Source organism: Antechinus flavipes, chromosome 1 (genome assembly GCF_016432865.1).
Source record: "Antechinus flavipes isolate AdamAnt ecotype Samford, QLD, Australia chromosome 1, AdamAnt_v2, whole genome shotgun sequence".
NCBI lineage: Eukaryota > Metazoa > Chordata > Mammalia > Dasyuromorphia > Dasyuridae > Antechinus > Antechinus flavipes.
This window is the reverse complement of record NC_067398.1, coordinates 271136402-271156484: the sequence shown is the minus strand read 5'-3', so window position 1 is coordinate 271156484 and position 20083 is coordinate 271136402. Positions and strand designations below refer to the sequence as shown.

General features: G+C 34.7%; 1 protein-coding gene across 7 annotated transcripts in view; it reads left to right on the top strand.

Moving 5' to 3' along the window:
* Window positions 1–20083, top strand: part of PALM2AKAP2 (PALM2 and AKAP2 fusion) — a 518845-nt gene that overhangs the window by 88393 nt on the left and 410369 nt on the right. For all 7 annotated transcript variants that reach the window (XM_051961361.1, XM_051961372.1, XM_051961410.1 and 4 more), the window contains exon 2: window positions 12581–12661. In XM_051961361.1, the coding sequence (XP_051817321.1) occupies window positions 12581–12661 (81 nt within the window). The remainder of the gene's footprint in view (window positions 1–12580; window positions 12662–20083) is intronic.

Sequence of the window (20083 nt, the reverse complement as noted above, 5' to 3'; positions counted from 1 at the left end):
GATGTGGTCAATATGTTGATTTTGCTGATTTGATTTTTGAAAAAATTCTTTATTACCTTTGTTTACAAGGGATGACTTGATGACAAAGAAAAGGGGAGTGATAAATTTAGAATCAGGATGATATAATAACAAATAATATCAATAAAATGTGGTTCTTTTAAAAAGCAACTTTGGTTCTTGAGCTACCTGTTAAGTTCTTTAGGACGAGGATTAGGAAGAGGAAGAAAGAGGACTGTCAAGATTCCCAATTTTGTGGAGAATTGATTTTTTTAAGTTTACTACCAGATCATGTCATTTAAAAATACCAACATGGAGGTGCAATGTTATCTAGAAATAACATCTCAAGACATAAAGGAAGTTTAATAACAAATTCCCCAAAGAAACTGACACTTATCTGGAAGGATGCTATTTTTCTCAATATATATATACACATATACATATACATATACATATACATATACATATACATATACATATATATATATACATATATATATATATATATTTATCAGCATGGTATAATGCTTCATACTAGATTTTCATTTTCTTTTGTTTTAAGTTTCCCATGTCTACAGCCATGCCTTTTCTTCTCCTAGTTTCTCTGTGAGAGACCGATGGGAAAGAAGCTGGTATTGTTAGTCCACCAAATTATTGATTCAAAACTAGAGATGAATAAGAGGTGAATCAGAAAGTGGAAGAGGGCAGGGAATGATGAAGAAGTTTTAAAAGTTAGTTTTTATAAAAGTACATAATTTTAATACTGAAAAAAATCTGCATTCATTTGTAATGTGAGTGATGCTGGTGTGGAAGGATCCACACCTACCAACCTAAAATCATTCTCGCTATTACCCTGGTGGTAGACTTTCTCTGCTATCTGAGCACTAGCTTAGTTAAGTTCAGAGATGCTTATATGTGAGCCAACTGAGGGATGAATTTGTTTCAGTCACAGCAACTCATGAACACGATTTACTAAGATATAGACAAATTCTGCTATCTAGTTGCTATTTAGTGAGGGGGTTACCTGTATACTGCAATCATGGCTCCTTAAACAATTAATTTATCCAATTAACCATATCAGAGAGGGACATTATGAGAGTTACAATTATGAACCCTTGCAATTATGAAAGCACATAAATATCTTAGCCCAGCTCTTGTTGGCATTCAATTCAGTTGTCTCATGAATTCTCTAATTTACTTTAGAGAGTGGATTTTCACTAGTACCTGTTCTTAGTATTCAAGACTATTCTGCTCAACTCAGAGCTAATGTATGCAAATTATTGCCTAACCAATACTTTGGGAGAAGAGCAATTATCAGCAGGGACATAGGCCATAGTCTGGGTGGTGAGTAATTGCTAACATTTATACAGTATCTCAAGGTTTGCAAAGTACCTGTGGTGGATGCTGTTATCACTCCCATTTTACAGATGAGAAAACAGAGACTAGGAGAGTTTAAGTGATTTGCCGAAGTCCAAACAGCTAGTAAGTGTCTGAGGCTGGTTTCTACCTCCATTGTCACCTGGTTGCCTTTTTATGAAGATAAACTAGAAACCAAGAAGTATGGAAATATGCGAGGAGCCCTGAAATCCAAGGACATGAGATGAGTAGTACAATAGACCAGAAGAAAATCAGAGAGATTAAATGACTTGTCTAGAACTAGTTAATCTCTGAAGCAGGATTAAAATCCAAGGCTTCCGATTGAGGTCACGCCATTCACTATTCTATGCTGCTTCTCTCAAACAAAGAAAAGGACATTAGAGAAGGCCACACAGCTATTAAGTGAAACAAGGACTTATACTCTGGACCTGAAAGCTTCAAAGTCATCATTATCCTACTAGTGCCTCTGGGCCAGCTAGGTGACACAGTGGATAGAATACTGAGCTTTGGATCAGGAGGACTCATCTTTAGAAGTTCAAATCCAGCTTCAGACTCTGTGACCCTGAATGAGTCACTTAACCCTGTCTGCCTCAGTTTCCTCATCTGTAAAATGAGCTTGAGAAAGAAATAGCAAGCCACCCAAATATCTTTGCCAAGAACACCCCCATAGGGTCACAGACAGTTGGACATGACTTAAACAACAAAAAACACCATCTGAATGTGTTTCCTAAGGACACATCTCTTCAATTACAGAATTCAGGACATGAGTAGTAGTCATGAAATTGAATTTAATGCAAAAAATCTGGTATTGATTAAATTGTGGGGCAAGCTGGATGTATTCTACATTCATATGGTCAATATAGACAATGGTGATGTAATGTACTCCTTTTAAATGGTACTTTTGAGTCTTAGTCGTGTTTATATAAAGATCATTTTCTATATATGTGTGTGTGAGAATATCCATATATGTGATTGTATGTATATATGGGTTTAGATATGTCAGGATAGAGGCTGGGGTAAACAAGTGAACCAACAGATTGATGAGATGTCCCACCAAGGAAAATTTGGAGAGACAATGATTCTAATAATAGTAATGTATATTTATTTAACACTTTTAGATTTGTAAAAACACTTTACATATATCATCTCCTTTGAAACTCACAACAACCCTAAGTAGAAAGACTGTTATGTAACAGTTTAGTTGACTATCTACAAGAAGGATAGGAGTTTCCATATCAGGAAATTCCTGCACTAGAAATTAAGCAGTATCAAGATGTGTGAAGAGCAATTAAAATAATTTATAAAAAACTAATGAAATACAAAGATTTGGATAAAGAAAGCAAATTGGCATTGTTGATGTTACTATATAAGACATAAGACCTGCATCTTGGTCTGCCTAGGATCTGCCATTTATTAGATATATGGGTAATCCTCAGTTAGTCAATACATATTTATTAAGCACCTATTATGTTCCAGACATTGTGCTAAATGCTTCTGAGGATGCAAAAAAAAAGTCCCTGACAGTTCTTGTATTCAAGGACCTCAGTTTACTGGGGCAGAAAACTACGTGCACACGAACAAGCTTTATATAAAACCAGTAGAAAATAGTCAGCAGAAGGAAGGCTCTAGAATTGAGAGGGATTGGGAAAGTCTTCCTGTGGAAAGTGGGGTATGAAAAACCAGAGAAGTCAAGACAAAGAGGAAGGGCATTCTAGACAGGGAGGATATGCCAGTAAAAATTCCTAAAGCCTCAGTTCCTTCACTTCTAAACAAAAGGGTAATTTCTATGCAATGTCAAAGGGCTGTTATAGAAATCAAACAACAGTGAGAGGACTTTGAAATTTTAAAACATTATATAAATGCAATAATTATTACAATAGGAAGCATAAGCTCCTGTTTAAGCTTCTTTGGAGAGGATACTGTCTGTGAACATGTCTCTGTGGTTTGTATCTTACCTATAGTAACATTTATACACACAGCTGTATATGGTGAATTTGCTCTAATTGTAGGGGGAAATAGATAACTGACCAGATAATAATATAAAACTGCAGGTAAGTTGACCAAGTAGGATATTCAGCAACCTTGCATAAATTATGACATAATCTTCCATGCTGCCTTGCTCATCATAGTCTTAATCAGTCTTTGTCCCTACAGGCAACTTCCAAAGAAGAGAAGTGGTGGTTATTTTATAGATTAATTAGCTTTCAGCCTGTTGGCAAGAAAAATTGATGTCTTCTTTTAGCATAGCCCCAGTTAGGAAACTCACTCAACAAAAAATGACATGGAAAACGTATTATAAGCCTGCAGTAATACAAAGAAGACCTAGAAATAAATGATTAAAGGAACAGGCTCATTTAAGGAAAAAGGAAAAGCATTGATGTCAGTCCATGAAAATATAATGGACTCTATTTTTGACCCTACAACTGAAGGTTACTTGTCATGGTACTGTCCTGGGCAGAGGAAATTGCCTCTTTCTCTGTCCTCTTCTCATATTCCATGCAGGTGAGCATAAATTCCCTGAAATGAGGAATAACCTAGCCAACTATTTTAATTGTCCTTTCAACTGCATTACAGCTGAGAGAGGGATACAGTAATAGTGTAAACATGATCATGGAGAGGTTTATGTCCAACCTTTATTCTACTCTCCTGTTTCTTACATCATCACATAATCCATTTCTATTCTCACTTCTGGAGAATAGGGTGTTAACCAAGATTTATCTTAATGTTCTGTTTACATTCTTTTTTTTACAGTCCCCAATCATTCATTTATTTTGATCTATCTTCATTAAGATTATTAGTAGCCAAATTAATGATTTTGTGCTTGCATTTTTTAATTTTCTTTTTTATTATGAGCTTCACAAACATGAGAATTTCAATTATAAAGAACAGGAAAAGAATAGTTTTATATTTATTTTATTTTTAAACACATTAAATTGAGAACAATAGCAGTGAATCTGTCATTATCCCCTTCTGAACTTCTCTCTACATTCTTTCCTGTATTTAAAAAAAGTTTCCTTGATCCTTTCCTCTTTTCTTTTTTTCTTCCCAGCATTACCCACTAACTTTCCCATACCTTTAGAAGTTCTTTTTATTAAGTCATTTTTCAGTCATGTCCAATTTTTGGGTTTTCTTAATTTTATTTATTTAGTATTTTTTCTTAGTTACATTCAAAACATTTTTTTAACATTTGTTTTTAAAATGTTTGAGTTCTATGTTGTCTTCCTTTTCCCCACTCATAATTAAGAAATCACATATGAAGTTATGCATAAAAGTCCATAAAAGCCAAGTTGTAAAAGAAAACATAGATCTCCTACTTTGATGAAAATTAAAATCCTCAAGAAAATTAAATGAGAGAGAGAAGAGAACAAGAGAGAATACTTCAATCTGTATTCAAACAAAATCAGTTCCTTTTCTGAGTATGGATAGGATTTTTCATCATGTCTTTCATTTCCTTCTTCAGCTCATTTTACAGATGAGGAAATCAAGGCAAGGTTTAAGTGATTTGCCCAGGGTCACACAGCTAGTCTGAGGCCAAATTTAAGCCCAGAAAGAGAAGTCATTCTCCAAGTTCAGCACCCTGACCATTCTGGAACGCTACCCCTTATGTTAGTTGAATTGTTCGTGTTTTGGTATTCATTGCATTCCATTTATAAGAGTCATGGACAATCAGGTAAAGTGTTTGCCTGTGGTAAAGTGCTAGTTCTCTGTAAGATTTGTAGTTACACACTTACTAAATACATATTACTTCATTTGTTGAGTGTTCCGTTTGTCAAAAGAAGAGAAAAAATAATATTCTGCTTTGATCAGGCTTTTCTGTCACACTCTTGTAAGTCAAAACAGTTGGCTTCTGAGAGGTGCAACCTTAGCTTTTTCTTTGAAGCAAGTAAAAATGGGTCAAACTATCCTAAGTGGCTAAGAAGGATGGAAGACTGGTCTGTATCAAGAGAAACTGAATCAAGAGAAATAACTGTCACAGTCATAAAAGAATGCAGACAACTATTTATCAGAGATTAATCTCCCACCACTTCTTAAACTGAAAAGTAGAATGATTCAGTGCCTGGTTCTTCTTGTGTCTGTAGGCTTAGTTGTAACTAAGGACCAGGACTGAAACATACAAGAAAAGAAAGAACTGGGGGAATCTTGCTCTACTTAAGTGGTTTTTTTTGTTCCCTGAATACCTTTTGATTACAATTTAAAAAATGTGTCATTAAACCCGGGGTCATTTAATATATATATATATATATATATATATTACATATAATATTTTACAGGCACCATTATGTAATTTTTAGCGTGAACCTCTTGGAACATTATCACAAACCCAGGTGTTCTGCAAACTGCTAAATGGGAATCACCATTTCTTATGTGCATTGTGAATTATGCTCCAACATTCAGGAATCTAAAAGACTAGATCATCCTTGAAAAAGACTTTTTAAAAATAACTACTAATTAACTGAATAACTAGATAATAACTTATAAAGCCTCTTTGTATCTCAGGGTCTTTGTTTACATAATAAGAGAGTTGGATTAGGTAGATTTCTAAATTCTGTTTCACCTCTAAAATATGATGTATGGGTATATATATATAGCAATATTTTTTGTGAGGCAGTTGGGATTAAATAACTTGCCCAGATTCATACAACTAGGATGTGTTAAGTGTCTGGGGTTTAGATTTAAACTTAATTCCTCCTGACTCCAGAGCTGGTTCTCTATTTATCCACTGTGCCATCTGGGTTCCCCTATAGAATAGTTTTTATATGTACCTGTATATTATATAGAAACTTTACATGTATCTATATATGTATCTAATCTACATGTTTCTATATTTCTATACCAATTCTGAGTCTAGCTTTGTAAATAGGTCATGTTCTACAAATGAAATAATAGATCATAGATTTAGTTTAGAACTGAGGAAGGAGTGCTCTCCAAGAATGAAAAATAGTCATTGCAAAGGCACAGAGATAGAGATGGTGGGAGTATTGTATTGATCAAGCTCGAGGAAGAGTAAGGAGACCATTTTAGCTGGATTTTAAAAGTGTATAGAGGACAGAATTGATCTATAAAGAAGATTGGAAATATAAATGAGAGCCAGGATGTGAAGGGCTTTAAGTGCCACACTTAAGGATTATGTTGTAGTGGAAATAGGGTGTCATTGCTTACAGAATATAGCCAGAATCATGCATTGCTAGATATGAATATTGAATTTTCCAATATAACATCAATTTACTTATCTAATGGCTCTTATTATATAAACATTTAGCATTTAAATGGCACTATCTTTTTTTCTTTAAGCTACATTATTGAATATATGTTAAATAAATATTTGATTTACTTTATTGTGATTTGGTAGTCATTAAAGAGGTGATTGATCCCCAATTTGCCAGGCATATGACATTGGTTCTAGGTATGCAGAAAACTCATATTTTTAATAGCAACTGACTTTTGTGGATTATTCAGGAACTTTTCTTTTCCTTCTCCTTCTTCTCCTTTTCCTCATTCTCCTTCTTTCGTTCAAGGTTGAATTATTTCCACAAAAGCAGCTAGGAATAAAACTCTCATAGTGAGCTATTCCTCAACAGAGTTTCTACAGGTCAAATATTGCATTGTGCTCCAAGATAGTAAGAAGATACTTCATTTGTGGGTCTTCAGATCTTTTCATTGCTTGTTACCTCTATTTCAATGTGAGGAAAAGGAGGCAAAATCTTTGTTAGCAATTCTGTTTTTCAAAAAGAGCAAAGGAGAAAGATATTAGCTCAAATAAAGTTTAGCAGTAATTTGTAAATTGCATTTATTTGTAACTGCATGTATTTTTCCTTGTAAGAAAGAGTTAGCTTTATCTTAAGAAGTCTGTGTCAATCTGGAGTGTGTCCAAGGGAGATAGACAAAGGTTTAGAATGATATGAAATAGTTTGATTAACATTAAAGGAGGTATTGATTAGGAAAGCACAGAAGGAACCAAAATTACGTTAAAAGTTTCCCCAAAATGAAAAAAATAATAATTAATTTTTTGAAAGACTTAGGAAACTCTGATTAATACAATGAATAGCCACAGTTCTAAAAAATTCATGATGAAATATGGTACCAAACTCCTATTTATTTTACATAACTATACATACTACAAGAGGTTTGTTTTTCCTTATTTTTCAATTGAGGTAAGAAGTGGGAAGGAGAGAAAGCAGATTTTGATTAATGGAAAAAAAAATAATATAAAAGTATGCCCCAGATAAAGACCTATCTTAGGAAATTTTAAGCACTGCCAAAGAAATCATAGCACTTTTGATATAGAAGGGATCATATTATCCATTTTCCTCATTTTATAGATCAGAATAGGATAAATTTAGAGCTGTAAAGGACCTTAGAAGCCAGATATTAACATTTATGTAACCTTTAAAATTTTTTAAAGTATTTTACATATATTACCTCATTTGTTCCTCTCAATAACTCTGTGAGATATTCTTATTTTCATTTTACAAATGAAGAAGTTGAGGCCTTAAATAATAAGTATCTGAAGTAGGATCCACTTTCAGATTTTTCCAGATCCCAAAGCCCATTCTCTCGCCACTATACTACCTATCTGCCCAGGCTAACCTCCCCTTATTTGATAGGGAGGTTAGGTTTACATTTAGAACTGAAAGAGGAAATTGAGATATATGGAGTTTAAGTGATTTGCATGAAGTCACACAGGTAGATGACAAAAATTAAATCTAGAAAAGGGAAATCACTTTTTGGCTTAATACAAGTGGCTGGGGCTAGAATTGAAGCTTTCCCAGCTTCTTATCCAGCCATAATTTCTGCTAAAATACATCACATTTCATATGTTTCCATTTTCTTACTAAGCTTTTCCTGAAAGACATTATGATGTAGTAGCTAGAGAGTTAGCCTCAGAGTCAGGAAGACTGGTTTCAGAAAAGAAGTCTTTCCTATTAATACTTTTGGGCCCTGTACCAGTATTAGACTAACCCCTTGGAGAACAACTGAACATTTGCTTGGTGGCCTGTTGAGTAACTTGAGCTTTTTCAAGCCAGTGAGGGTAATGGAGCAAGAAATTTTGCCTAGCAACTTGGCAACATGAGATTATGGCCTGCCTCCTTTTTGGAAGTGGTTTGATCTACCTGAGTTCCAAGAGGACATGACTTCTCACTGATTGGAAAGATATAGTGAGCTTAGATACAGAGCCAGTACATCCTATCTCAATGAACCTTACTTCTTCTCTAACCACAATCCAGGTTAGAACCATAGTGAATTCCTTTAATAGGTGAATCTGGGCCATTATAAATAAAACTCTTGTTAACTTTTTTACTATCACTTGAAATTGACATTGAAGTTCTTATAGAATTTCTACTTTATGTAAAACAGAAGAGTAATAATTAAAGGACTTGTGTTATACATAGGATTAAATTGTATTAATCCTGTGTACTAAAACAGATACAGTATTAGTATCATGGCAACCTAGATTTAGAGCTGGAAGAGACCATAAGGGTTTTTTTTTTAACCCTCATTTTTCAAATGAAACCAGATTCTGGAAAATTTAAATACTTCTCCAAGCTCACATAAGTATAAGGGACAGCAAAGATAAGAACCCAGTATCCTAGCTCCAAATCCATTCCTGTTTCCACTCTGTCAATAATTACCAGGTAAAAAAGTTAGCATTAGCTATGAACATCACTCATGATTTTTCTGAGAAAGAGCCATTAAAATGCTTTCTCCAAAAGCATTCTCTTTAAACCCTTCATGCTCTACAAGCTCAATTCTAAAATCTGGCAAGGTATGCATTTTCTCTTTCTTTTTCCCCTTATTATAAAATCAACTTTAACTATCAGCTTTAGGAATATAATTGACAAGTCTTTATCAGTAAAACCTAACCTATCTCTCTTAAACTAGATCTAGTGTCTTAGGTCTAAGCAAGCCTACTGGCCTTTACTTTTGGAGTGTTCCTTCATGACCTCAAGATTGGTGTAGCTAGGTGGTGCAATGGATAGAGAACTAGCCCTGAAGACAGGACCTGATTTCAAATTGACCCAAGAATCTTACTAGCTATATTACCCAGGGCAAGTCACCTAACCCAATTGCCTCCAAAAGCAAACAAACAATATTGAGGTACCTAAAATGAAATTATATTCCCCTTAATTGGTTTCTGCTCTTGACACCCAACTGCTGTCAATGGTATATATGTTAGTAGGGACTTAGATAAGATCTTGACAATCAGGAAGTTCTGAGTTCAGGTTCTGCCTCTGATTAAATGAGATAATATCTGCAAAGAAATTTAGTGCTGACACAGAGTAACTAACCATTTAAAAGACATTTATTCTCTCTTCCTCCTCTGACATAAAAGCTGGACATTAATGCAATAAATATTAAAGTTGTCCATTCGACACATCTCACTCTTAACATGACTTGACCACCTCTTTTCTGAAAATAAATGTCCTTGATGATTTTTATATCATTCTTTGCACATTATAGTTGGAAACAAGCTGAAAATTACCTTTGCCTAATATACCTCTCATCATAACCCTTTAGATCATTCACAGCTTCAGGTTTTAGGGTGGGTTTTTTTTTTTTGAGAGATTGTAGAATTCCAGTATTTTCAGCAGTATAACATCATTGATGAAAGTCTGTCTTTGGGAATGATTCTTGAGTATCTGGGCTTTTACTTTATTGCCAGAAAATCCAATATGGCAATAAACTGCCTTAATCTGAAATTCTAGTGTATCACTTTGCATGTGTGAATAAAGGAAGATATTACAGTACAGTGAGCTATTCTAAGCAGTATTGGAAACTATACTGATTCTGGAATCAGGAGGGTCTAAGTTCAAATTTGGCCTCAGACACTTGACACTAACTTGTGTAACCTTTGGCAAGTTGCTTAATCCCAATTTCCTTGCCGAAAGAAAGAAAGAAAGAAATCAAACCCAAACTACAGCAAAATAAAGCCCATACCATTGTGAATTAGTTCAGTTCAAATTCTTTTTTTAATCATTTCAATTGAGAATTAGAAGAGAAGCTATATGCACATGGATGGGAAAATGATTTTTCTATGAATACATTTTAAAATATCAAAGGTAAGAAAAATAAAGTATCTTTTCAAATATTACATGATTGCAATATTTCACCACTCTGGGTATTTCTTTAGACTAGTTCTGGTCATAATCACTTAGTTAGTACTTCTTAATAAATAACTATCATAAAGCAAATAAACTACATATAGATATATATACACACAGATATATGCATATATAAACACACATACATAAAACTCTTCAATAATATATCATAATAATTATTGTTTTCAACTTAACTAGACTTTTTAAGATCATACTCATTAATCCCATAGTCTAAGCCTTTCAAACTTCAAAGAATCTCACATAGATTGATAAAGTTGACAAAAAAAAAAAGGAAAAATGACAAACATTGGAGGAGCTGTGGGAAAAAGAGGAATATTGTTTCAATATTGGTCGATCTATGAGTCAGTTTAACCATTCTGGAAGACTATTTAGAAGTTTGCCCCTCAAAATACTAAGTTGTGCAGACCCTTTCATCTGGCAATATCACTTATTAAGTCTATACCCTAAAGAGATCAAAGAAACAAAGGATCTGTATTACAGAAATATTTTTGGCAGCTTTTTTTGTAGTGGAAAAGAATCAGAAATGCAGGGGGTACCTACCAATTGGGGGATGGTCAAAGAACATGTAGCATATGAATATAGTGGAATATTATTGTGCTGTAAGAAATGATGAAATTAATGGTTTCAGAGAAACCTGGGAACACTCAAAAGAAGTTATGTAGAACAAATTTGGACAATAACAGCACTGTAAAATGACATGGAAAGACATAAGAATTCTGATGACGACTGATAAAATATATCACTCGCCTCCTACAAAGAGGTGAATCAAGGGGCAGAATGAGACATAAATTTTTTAATTTAATCTACTGGAAATTTGTTTTGTTTGATTATGTGCATTTGTTTATTGTTCTATTTTCCTAAGAAGGAGGCAGAAGAGAAAATAAATATCTGTTAATTTAAAAAAATGAAAGATTTGTTACATTTTTTAGAACTTGTATTCCTCTAAGTATGCCCTTTACAAACCTAGGTTTGCCTTCATACCATCTATTACTATAGGATTTGAGAGAGGTGTTTTGGGTTTGATTTAGGGTGGGGGGGGGGAGAGATAGGGAGAAGGCACCAGGTAATTGGAGTTAAGTAACTTGCCCAGGGTAACACAGCTAGTAGGTGTTAAGTGTCTGAGTTTGAATTTGAACTCAGATCCTTCTGACTTCAACCATTGCTGTAGCCATTGCACCATCTAGCTGCCTTAGGAAGAGGTATTTTGTTGTTGTTTCTTTCAGCCATGACTGATTCTTAGTGATCCCATTTTGGACTTTTCTGGCAAAGATACTGTAGTGGTTTGCCATTTCCTTCCCTATGTCATTTTACAGATGAGGAAACTGAGGCAAACAGGGTTAAGTGACTTGCCTAGGATCACACAATTAGTATCTCTGGTTGGATTTGAATTTAAAAAAAAAAATTTGGACCTTGGAGTAAATGTTTGGAATCTGGGAGTTCCTTTATTCAGTATAATCTTCAAAGGCTAAAGTTATCAAACACCTATTCTGTCATCTCTTTGGTAGTTCATTGTTGAATGAGTAAATTCTTACTTAGTGAGTAAATATTTTCAGTAGCTTTGCCTAATACAATTAATTTTACTTTATTGGGAGAGGGAGTGGGAGTCTTTAAATCTTGCTTGAACAGAGCCATCACCATAAAATTTTCCATTTTTTTATCTATCACACTTGAAATATATTTGAATAAAAGACTTCCCTGTCTCTTATTATTTTTCTTTTAATAAATCACACACTGTTCAATAAAGAATATTAACAGAAGACTCAGAACATGACTGTGGAGTGAAGAGGGTGGGTTAAAGTTCTCTGCTTTTGCTCTGGATTAAACTGAGGCTTCTTGATGTGAAGCTGAGTGGGGAGGATTCCTCCTACTTGCTGAACAAGTAGCTAACCCACAGCAGACACGTTCCGAGAATGCTGCTATTCGCAACATGCTTGCAGACAGAAGCAGGTGACACTGCGTGTGTGCCCAGCATCCCTGGAAGCATGTGTACAGATGTTCTCTGCCTCTGTTTCTTTTTGCTATTTTGAAATCATTGGAACCAACACCTACCCGGTCTTACAGGCGCTCTCACTTTATTTTTAAAGGAAAAAAGAAAAAGACAGACTGAAATAGAAGGCAAGAGGCAGCAGCTTGAGGAACAGATCCTTCAGCTGCAGCATTCCAAGGTAAGAGGCTGTGCCAGGAAGCAAAAGCTGGCGAAATCTCTTCATTATTAGACATGCAGATCACACATTCAGAAAGCCAGGAAGAGCCTGCACTGACATGAAGGAGGTTTCAGGGACAGAGCTGGGTCGAGTTAATTATAAAATCACCACTTCGCTTTTTCTTGGGTGTTTCTCAAATGCAGTGAGTGCATTGTTAAAGGAACATTTGGATTTCAGCAAGGATGAAGAGATGACACTGTGTATGTGGATAGGGTGGGGGAGGATTTCTGTGCATGCATATGAAATACAATTGTTAAATATCTGAGATAGGAATACCACATATTGAAAGCACATAGTTCCAATGAGACACTGTCCATGTGTTTATGCTTTCAGTGTATACACTGTGTGTAGGTGTGTCAAAATATGCTTATAAATGCATTGAACAAAATAATGCTTTATTTTAAAGAGGCACTTTAAAATAAACAACTTCTTGATGTCATAAATGGAAGGTTAACAATGATTGATACAGAGGATTATTTCTAGTCATTTCATGTTAATGCTTTTATATGTTTCTGATTTAAGTGTGATCATTTTTTAGGATAAAATGTAGCTCATCAGAGGCTGGATTGGTATGTTAGATTTCACTTGTACCCAAAATACATGTTTATCATTCTTGCATCATTCAGCCAAAAAAAAAAAAAAAGGCGGGGTGAGGGGGTGGGGAAAAGCAAAATGCATTTTTCTAACATTTTAATATCTAAGCACGGTAGTGATTACACTCTAGGCTAAAGCTCTACCACTGTCCCCTAGAACCTACTAGTGACAGAATGTTGCCTCCTGCATTATCAGAGAATAAAGCAATTGCATTCCTGTGGAACAGCATGAGTTCCCATTTTACTGAGACTGCAATTGATTCTTTAGTAAAATGTTTCTGCTGTTCACCCTAAGTTATTGCGACATCAGATGTGCAAAATGGCATCATCTGTAATAGACAATGTAATATTTATCTATTTCCCACAGCACCCCTAGAATACTGCATTATAAATAGGAGACACTTAATAAAAAAATGTTATGTTAAATTTTGTTGAATAAGTGTTGTTGGTTGTGATAGTAATAGAGGAATTAATATTGATTTTCAGGATGTGTGTGTGTGTGTGTGTGTGTGTGTGTGTGTGTACAGTTAATGGGATTGTGTCTCTATTCCTTCCTTTTTCACCTGCCCCCTAAAAACAAGATTGTGTTACATTTTCTGTACTGGGATTTTTGACAAGTTAATTACTGATTTGAGAAATTAAATGTAAATATTTCTGTCTAACATGGTTATTTCCTTCTATTCATTGTTAAAAACAAAAAAACTATACCAGTGATTTTTTTAAACTGCAAAAAGAATATGTGATAAAGGAAGAATAACCTATGACAATCCACTGGATAGAATATGAGTCCTAGAGTCCTAGAACTTGAGCTAGAGCCTAGTTGTGTGACCCTGGGCAAGTCACTCCATTCTGCCTTAGTTTCCTCACCTGTAAAATGAGCTAGAGAAGAAAATGCTAAATCACTCTAGTATTTTTGCTAAAAATAATAATAATAATAAAACCCAAAAGTGGTAACAGACTCAGACAAGACTGAAAACAATTCAACTACAATAACAACGATGACTTTTAGCAAATTCATCCTTTTTTTCTTTTGAGGAAGTTACTGTGCTTAAGAATTACAGAGTCCAGAATCTCAGGAGTAGTAGGAACTCAGAGGTCCAATTTCCACTCTATAACATCAGAAAAGTGAACGGGAACCTACAGCCTCCCAAGTCAGGCCCATTTACTTTTTGGACAGCTAAAATTGGTAGGAAGTTTTCCTTATTTTCAGCCAAAATTTGTCTCTCGTCATCTTTTACTCACAGCTTCCATTTTTCAATACAGAGATTGTCTGTCTCTGTCCATTGAGTATTCTCTAGGACAAATATCCAAAGTCTTTCCTCATGTAGTTTTATATCCCCTTCTCTGAACTCATTGAATGTCCTCAATATTTGATGATTCATATTGAGCTTGCAATTCACTAAAATTTCTGGTATTTTTTACATGCACTATGGGTTAGTTATGTCTCCCCCATCTTCTGCTTATGCAACTTGTTTTTTAAAAAAATAAGTTTTTACTGATGTCTTCTGTTTTTACATAATCATAGTTATCCCCTGTATTCCTCTTTATTCCCCAACACAAACAGCATTTTGTACAATTTATTTTTAACCTAAATGTAGACTTTACATTTATTTCTATAAAATGTGATCTTTCTAGATTTGACCCATTGTACAATATTCTACTTTGTTATTCATCATTGAACTCTCCTTTCTGGCTTCTTGCCATATCAAAATTGGATGAATTGTCCATCTATACTCCCATCCAAGACATTGATAAACATGCTGATCCAGAACAAGATCAAAGACAGATCCCTTGGAGTAGAGACTCCACAATAACTGTACCTTTAGGATGATATCAATCTATTAATTACTCTGGTTAAGATTCAGCCATACAACTCATATTTGCCTAGTCTATTAACATAAAGCTCTTGCCACTTTATCGTGTCCACAAGGTTATAATGAAAGACCTTGTCAAATGCTTGATGAAAACTAGATGTGTTATTTCTACACAGTTCCTTCAATTTACAAGGTTTGTATCCTGTCCCCCCAAAAAATGAGATTAATGGGTTATGCCCTGCTCTTGAAGAGCTGATCATAAAACTATCTTTTACTAAAGATTTCAATTTTTGTTAGGAATTTTATTCAGGCTTAGAAATGTTGGGAGCATCATAAAGAAATAGACAGAGAGCTGGTTTTAGATTCAAGAAGACTTTGATTTAGGTCCTGCTTCAGACATATCTTGTCTGAGTGACCATGGCTAAATTATTAATCCCTTAGTGCTTCAGTAATTCTTCTAGATTATAGGTCCACATCTGCATTTAGTAGAAAGAATTTTCATCCACAAAAATCCCTTTTCGCTAAAGAAATAATAAGGCAGCAAATGGTATAGTGGATACATTATCAGACTTGGAGTCAGGAAAACTCATCTTTGTGAGTTCAAATCACAAATAAGTGCCTCAGACACTTACTAGTTGTGTAACTCTGAGCATATCACTGAACCCTGTTTACCTCAGTTTCCTCATCTGTAAACTGGAGCAGGAAATGGTAGATCATTCCAGTATCCTTGCCAAGAAAACTCCAAAAGAGTTGGATACAACTGGAAAACAATTCTATAACAACAATGAAATCACAACTCCACTCTCTCACTTTGCATTTTTCCAAAATTCCAAGTGACTAAGAACATCATTGTGTTCTTAAAGACAACCTAAACACACTTAACAAGGGAAAGTGAGCTGTCCAAGGTCACAGCTAGCTAATCAGATTCAGGTCTTAAACCTTGGCCCACAGCTTTCAGATTTGCTCCCTGTAAAAGAGTAAAAACACAAGGAGCTCAAAGAAAGTCAAAAACTTTGCTTGAAAAAAAAATGTAAATGTCTTTTTTCTTCTTCCTGTGCTTAGAGAGAATAAGAGGAATAGGATTAATTTCTAGATACAGAGATGCCATGTTTTTATACAATGATAGCACTGTTATTTCTAGTTTGTTTGGAGAATTGCATTGCACACAGGAAAAACAAGATTCCAAAACACTTTGTGAACTTCCATGTCATTTGAATTATTTCTAAAACTTTTTCTGACAACATACAGCATTTTGTTAGCCCTTTTCATAACAGTGAAATATTGTGCCGTTGTTTCCATAAAACGGTCTGCACATGGTTGCTCTTTTCCCATCTTAAATTGTAAGAATAATTTGAACTATTTTTTACTAAAACTTACATTTACTCTACCCTTATTGAAATTCAGCTGGAGTTTTCTGCTATTTTTAACAGTTTTTCCTGTCCTTTTCCCTCAACGGTTTGACATCTTACTTGGAAGAGCTTAATGTCATCTATTTATTTGGAGTGTATGCTTTGCATTCTTTATTACAGTTGACTTTATCAAAATGTTTTAAATAAGATTGGCTTCAGCATCCCCAAGGAAGAGGGAATTCCATTGTTATTAGTGAACTCCAAAGAAATGGGCATAGAGAGAAAGGCCTATTTATTCTCTCCTATTAATCTATCAAGAAACACTTATTAAGTATCTGCTATGTGCCAGGCAGTGTAATAAGCATGAGGAATACAAAAAGAGGCAAAAGACAGTCCTTTTTCCTCAAGGCAGAGCAACTAGTTATGTAGTTTATAGAGTACCAGTTCTAGAGTCAAGAAGATTCATCTTCCTGAGTTCAAATTTGACTTCAGACATGCTAGGTGATGCTGGGCAAGTCACTTTACCCTGCTTGCCTCAGTTTCCTCATCTGCAAAAATGAACAAGAAAAGGAAATTATAGACAGTTCCAGCATCTCAACCGAGAAAACCCCAAAGGGTATCTATCATGAAGAGTCAGAGCGAAATACTGAATAACAAGAAAAAGCCCTCAAAGAGTTTACAATCTAATGGGGGAGACAATATGCAAATAAATACATACAAAGCAAGCAGGATAAATAGGAAATAATTAAATATTTAAATTAATAAATAATTTTTTAAAAGGAAAGCACTGGAATTAAAAGGATTTAGGGAAGATTCTCTATAGAAAATGGGATTTTTGTTGGGACTTAAAGGAAGCCAAGGAGATCAATAGTCAGCACAGAAGAAGGAGAGCATTCCTGCTTCTAATTCAGATTTCCAAATATGAAAAAATGGGACAGTTTGATGGCAGAATAGATAGAGCACCAGCCCTGGAATCAGGAGGATCAAACATGGAAAAAATATATTAGTTGTAATCCTTTGTCAGCTATGATTTTACTTTCAAGACTGTTTTCAAATGAGACATGCATTAGGACAGTACTTGACCCATAGTAAGTGATTACTAAATACTTATTCCCTTCTTTCTTCCCCCTTTTCAGATGATTCTTTTGAATTGCCTAATTTATTATCTTCCCAGGAACTTTGTGTGTGTGTGTGTGTGTGTGTGTGTGTGTGTGTGTGTGTAGTCTAGTTTCTCTAGTCTCACCTTTAAAATCATATAATTTTCTTAAAAAGAAAATAGGGAGAGCTAAATAAGGGTAGTGGATAGAGAATAGCCCTGAAGTCAGGCCTTGAGTTCAAATTCAGTCTTAGACTCTTACTTAGCTGTATGACCCTGGGCAAGTTACTTAACTCCAATTGTCTCTTATGAATGAATTAATAAGTAAGGGGAAAGAAAGACATATTTTCTCTCTTTGTTATTTGACCAGCTAACTATGCTCGAATTTTGTATGAGAGTTTGATATTTGTATATTGGCTTGAATGTTGCATACATTGTATATAGTTTCATGGAAAGAGCACAAATCAGCTTTGCTATTTTCTTTGTGACTTTGGGCAAGCCTTTGCCTCTTGAGTATTCCATATCTCAATCTAAAACTTCTATAATCACTGGCTGCAAAAGTCAAGAAGTGTGTAGGCAGCAAAGCTCACCAAGAATTGAGATAGCAAAGTGGCCAGCTGTACCTGCGCGGTGTAAAGTGATCATGCATACAAATCAGTTCTTGCAGTGATTGCTTACCACTGTTGCAGCCTTCATTTAGACTGCAGTTGTATCTGCATAATAATAGGCTAGAAATATGCCTTGAAAGCTCACTGATTTTTCATCCCCCATGTTAACTAGGACATGTTAAATATCAGAATACCTTACTGTAATGTAGTAGTATTTTCAGTCATGCTCTAGACTACATTAAGATTCTAAAGATATAAAGGAAACTTTAAGAGTCTCATTTGAAAAAAAAAAAGTATCAAAGAAGGTACTTTTCCCAACTCCTTTCCTGAAGGAGGGGTCCTTTGGGTATAAAACATTGCTTATAGTCTCAGATTTCTTCAATTTATTGATCAGGTTTTGTTGCCCTCTCCCTTTCTTTCTTAAAAAAAAAAAAAACAACTTTGTTATATAGAATGGCTCTCTTATTTCAGGAGGAGGATACATGGGGAAATTTAATGAATATAAAAACAAAAGACATTGGTTTTGGAGGAAAAGAGCATCTATGTTTCAGCTTGGGTAGCAGACAGAATAATGGGGGTCATTTTGTGAATCTATATACTTTATCCTTTTTGCACGATTTGGATCCCCTATGATAGATTGTTACCTTTAATTTAAATCCCAGAAGTATTTTATTTTTCTAATTACATGTAGTCTTTATCATTCATTTTTGTAAGATTTTGAGTTCCAATTTTTTTCTCCTTTCCTTATCTGCTCCTCCCCAAGATAAAAATCAATCTGTTATAGGTTATACATGTACAATAATTTTAAACATATATCCATATTATGAACTATTATCTTTTGAAAGCTTTTTTGTACAATGCTGATTACAGATTATGATTTTGGCATAGAAACATCTAATAAAATTATTGTTCTTTAAAAAAAAAAACACATCATAGCCCTTTTAGATGATAGGCTGTTTTCTCCTTATTATAACAGAATTTGAGGAAGATGACTGTCAATCGCCCAGTATTCTGCTTTATATCTAATTACATCCCAGGTTCTTTGTCTGAGTCCAGGAGGTCCAGGATCGTATCTTGCCACTCATCCCTTCAGCCCTCACCCTGAGACTGTTACCACTCATAGCATGTATAGCTAGTCTCAGTCATTCAAATCTGAATGTCATGGTTAAACAAATATTTTAATTAGATTTGCTAAAAGCTTATTAAAACCCCCAAGCATTAACCATTTGTATCAAAAGATGTGACATTCTAAACTCTTATCAGTTTCATCTACTAAGGCAAACCTTGCTTCTTAGGTTAAAGTCCTTTTCTGTTCTCCTTAGTCTATAAACTACAAGAAAGAGATACCCAGGAAGTTCATTTGTTCGATAAAATCTTCCATCTCCTCACCCTGTTAGTAGTGAACGATTAAAATAGTTAATCAACTTATTTAACTCCCAAATAGTTGCTATAATGCAGAGGCTTTAAATACACACCACTCCTCAGTGAGTTTGAACCAAATTAAAACGTAATTTGGATATAGTTAACAAAATAAATAAAAATATGATAAGACATGGATAATGCTAAAAATGTGGTTTTCTAAGTTATATGCAGCCTGTGGATGGTTTTTATTAGGAAAGATGTTATTGTTAGTCCTTCCTTCTTGAAGAGGATCAATAATATCAGGAAGGTAAAGTCTTGAAATGAATTGGATTTTAGTGAGGCAGGGCTGCACAAAATCATCAGCTTCCTTCTCTCAGACTCATGAGTTCAGTAGTAAAACATAGGTCAGGACCACTGACTGGGAAGGGTAGCTTGTACTAGATACCATTAACTGCACACTTTAAGCTGCTTTCTTCTTTTTTAGCCAGTGCTCCCCAGTGCCACCTCCTTACCTGTCTGGCTCCTATTTGTGGGTCTCTGTAAGTTACTGACATGGGGAGC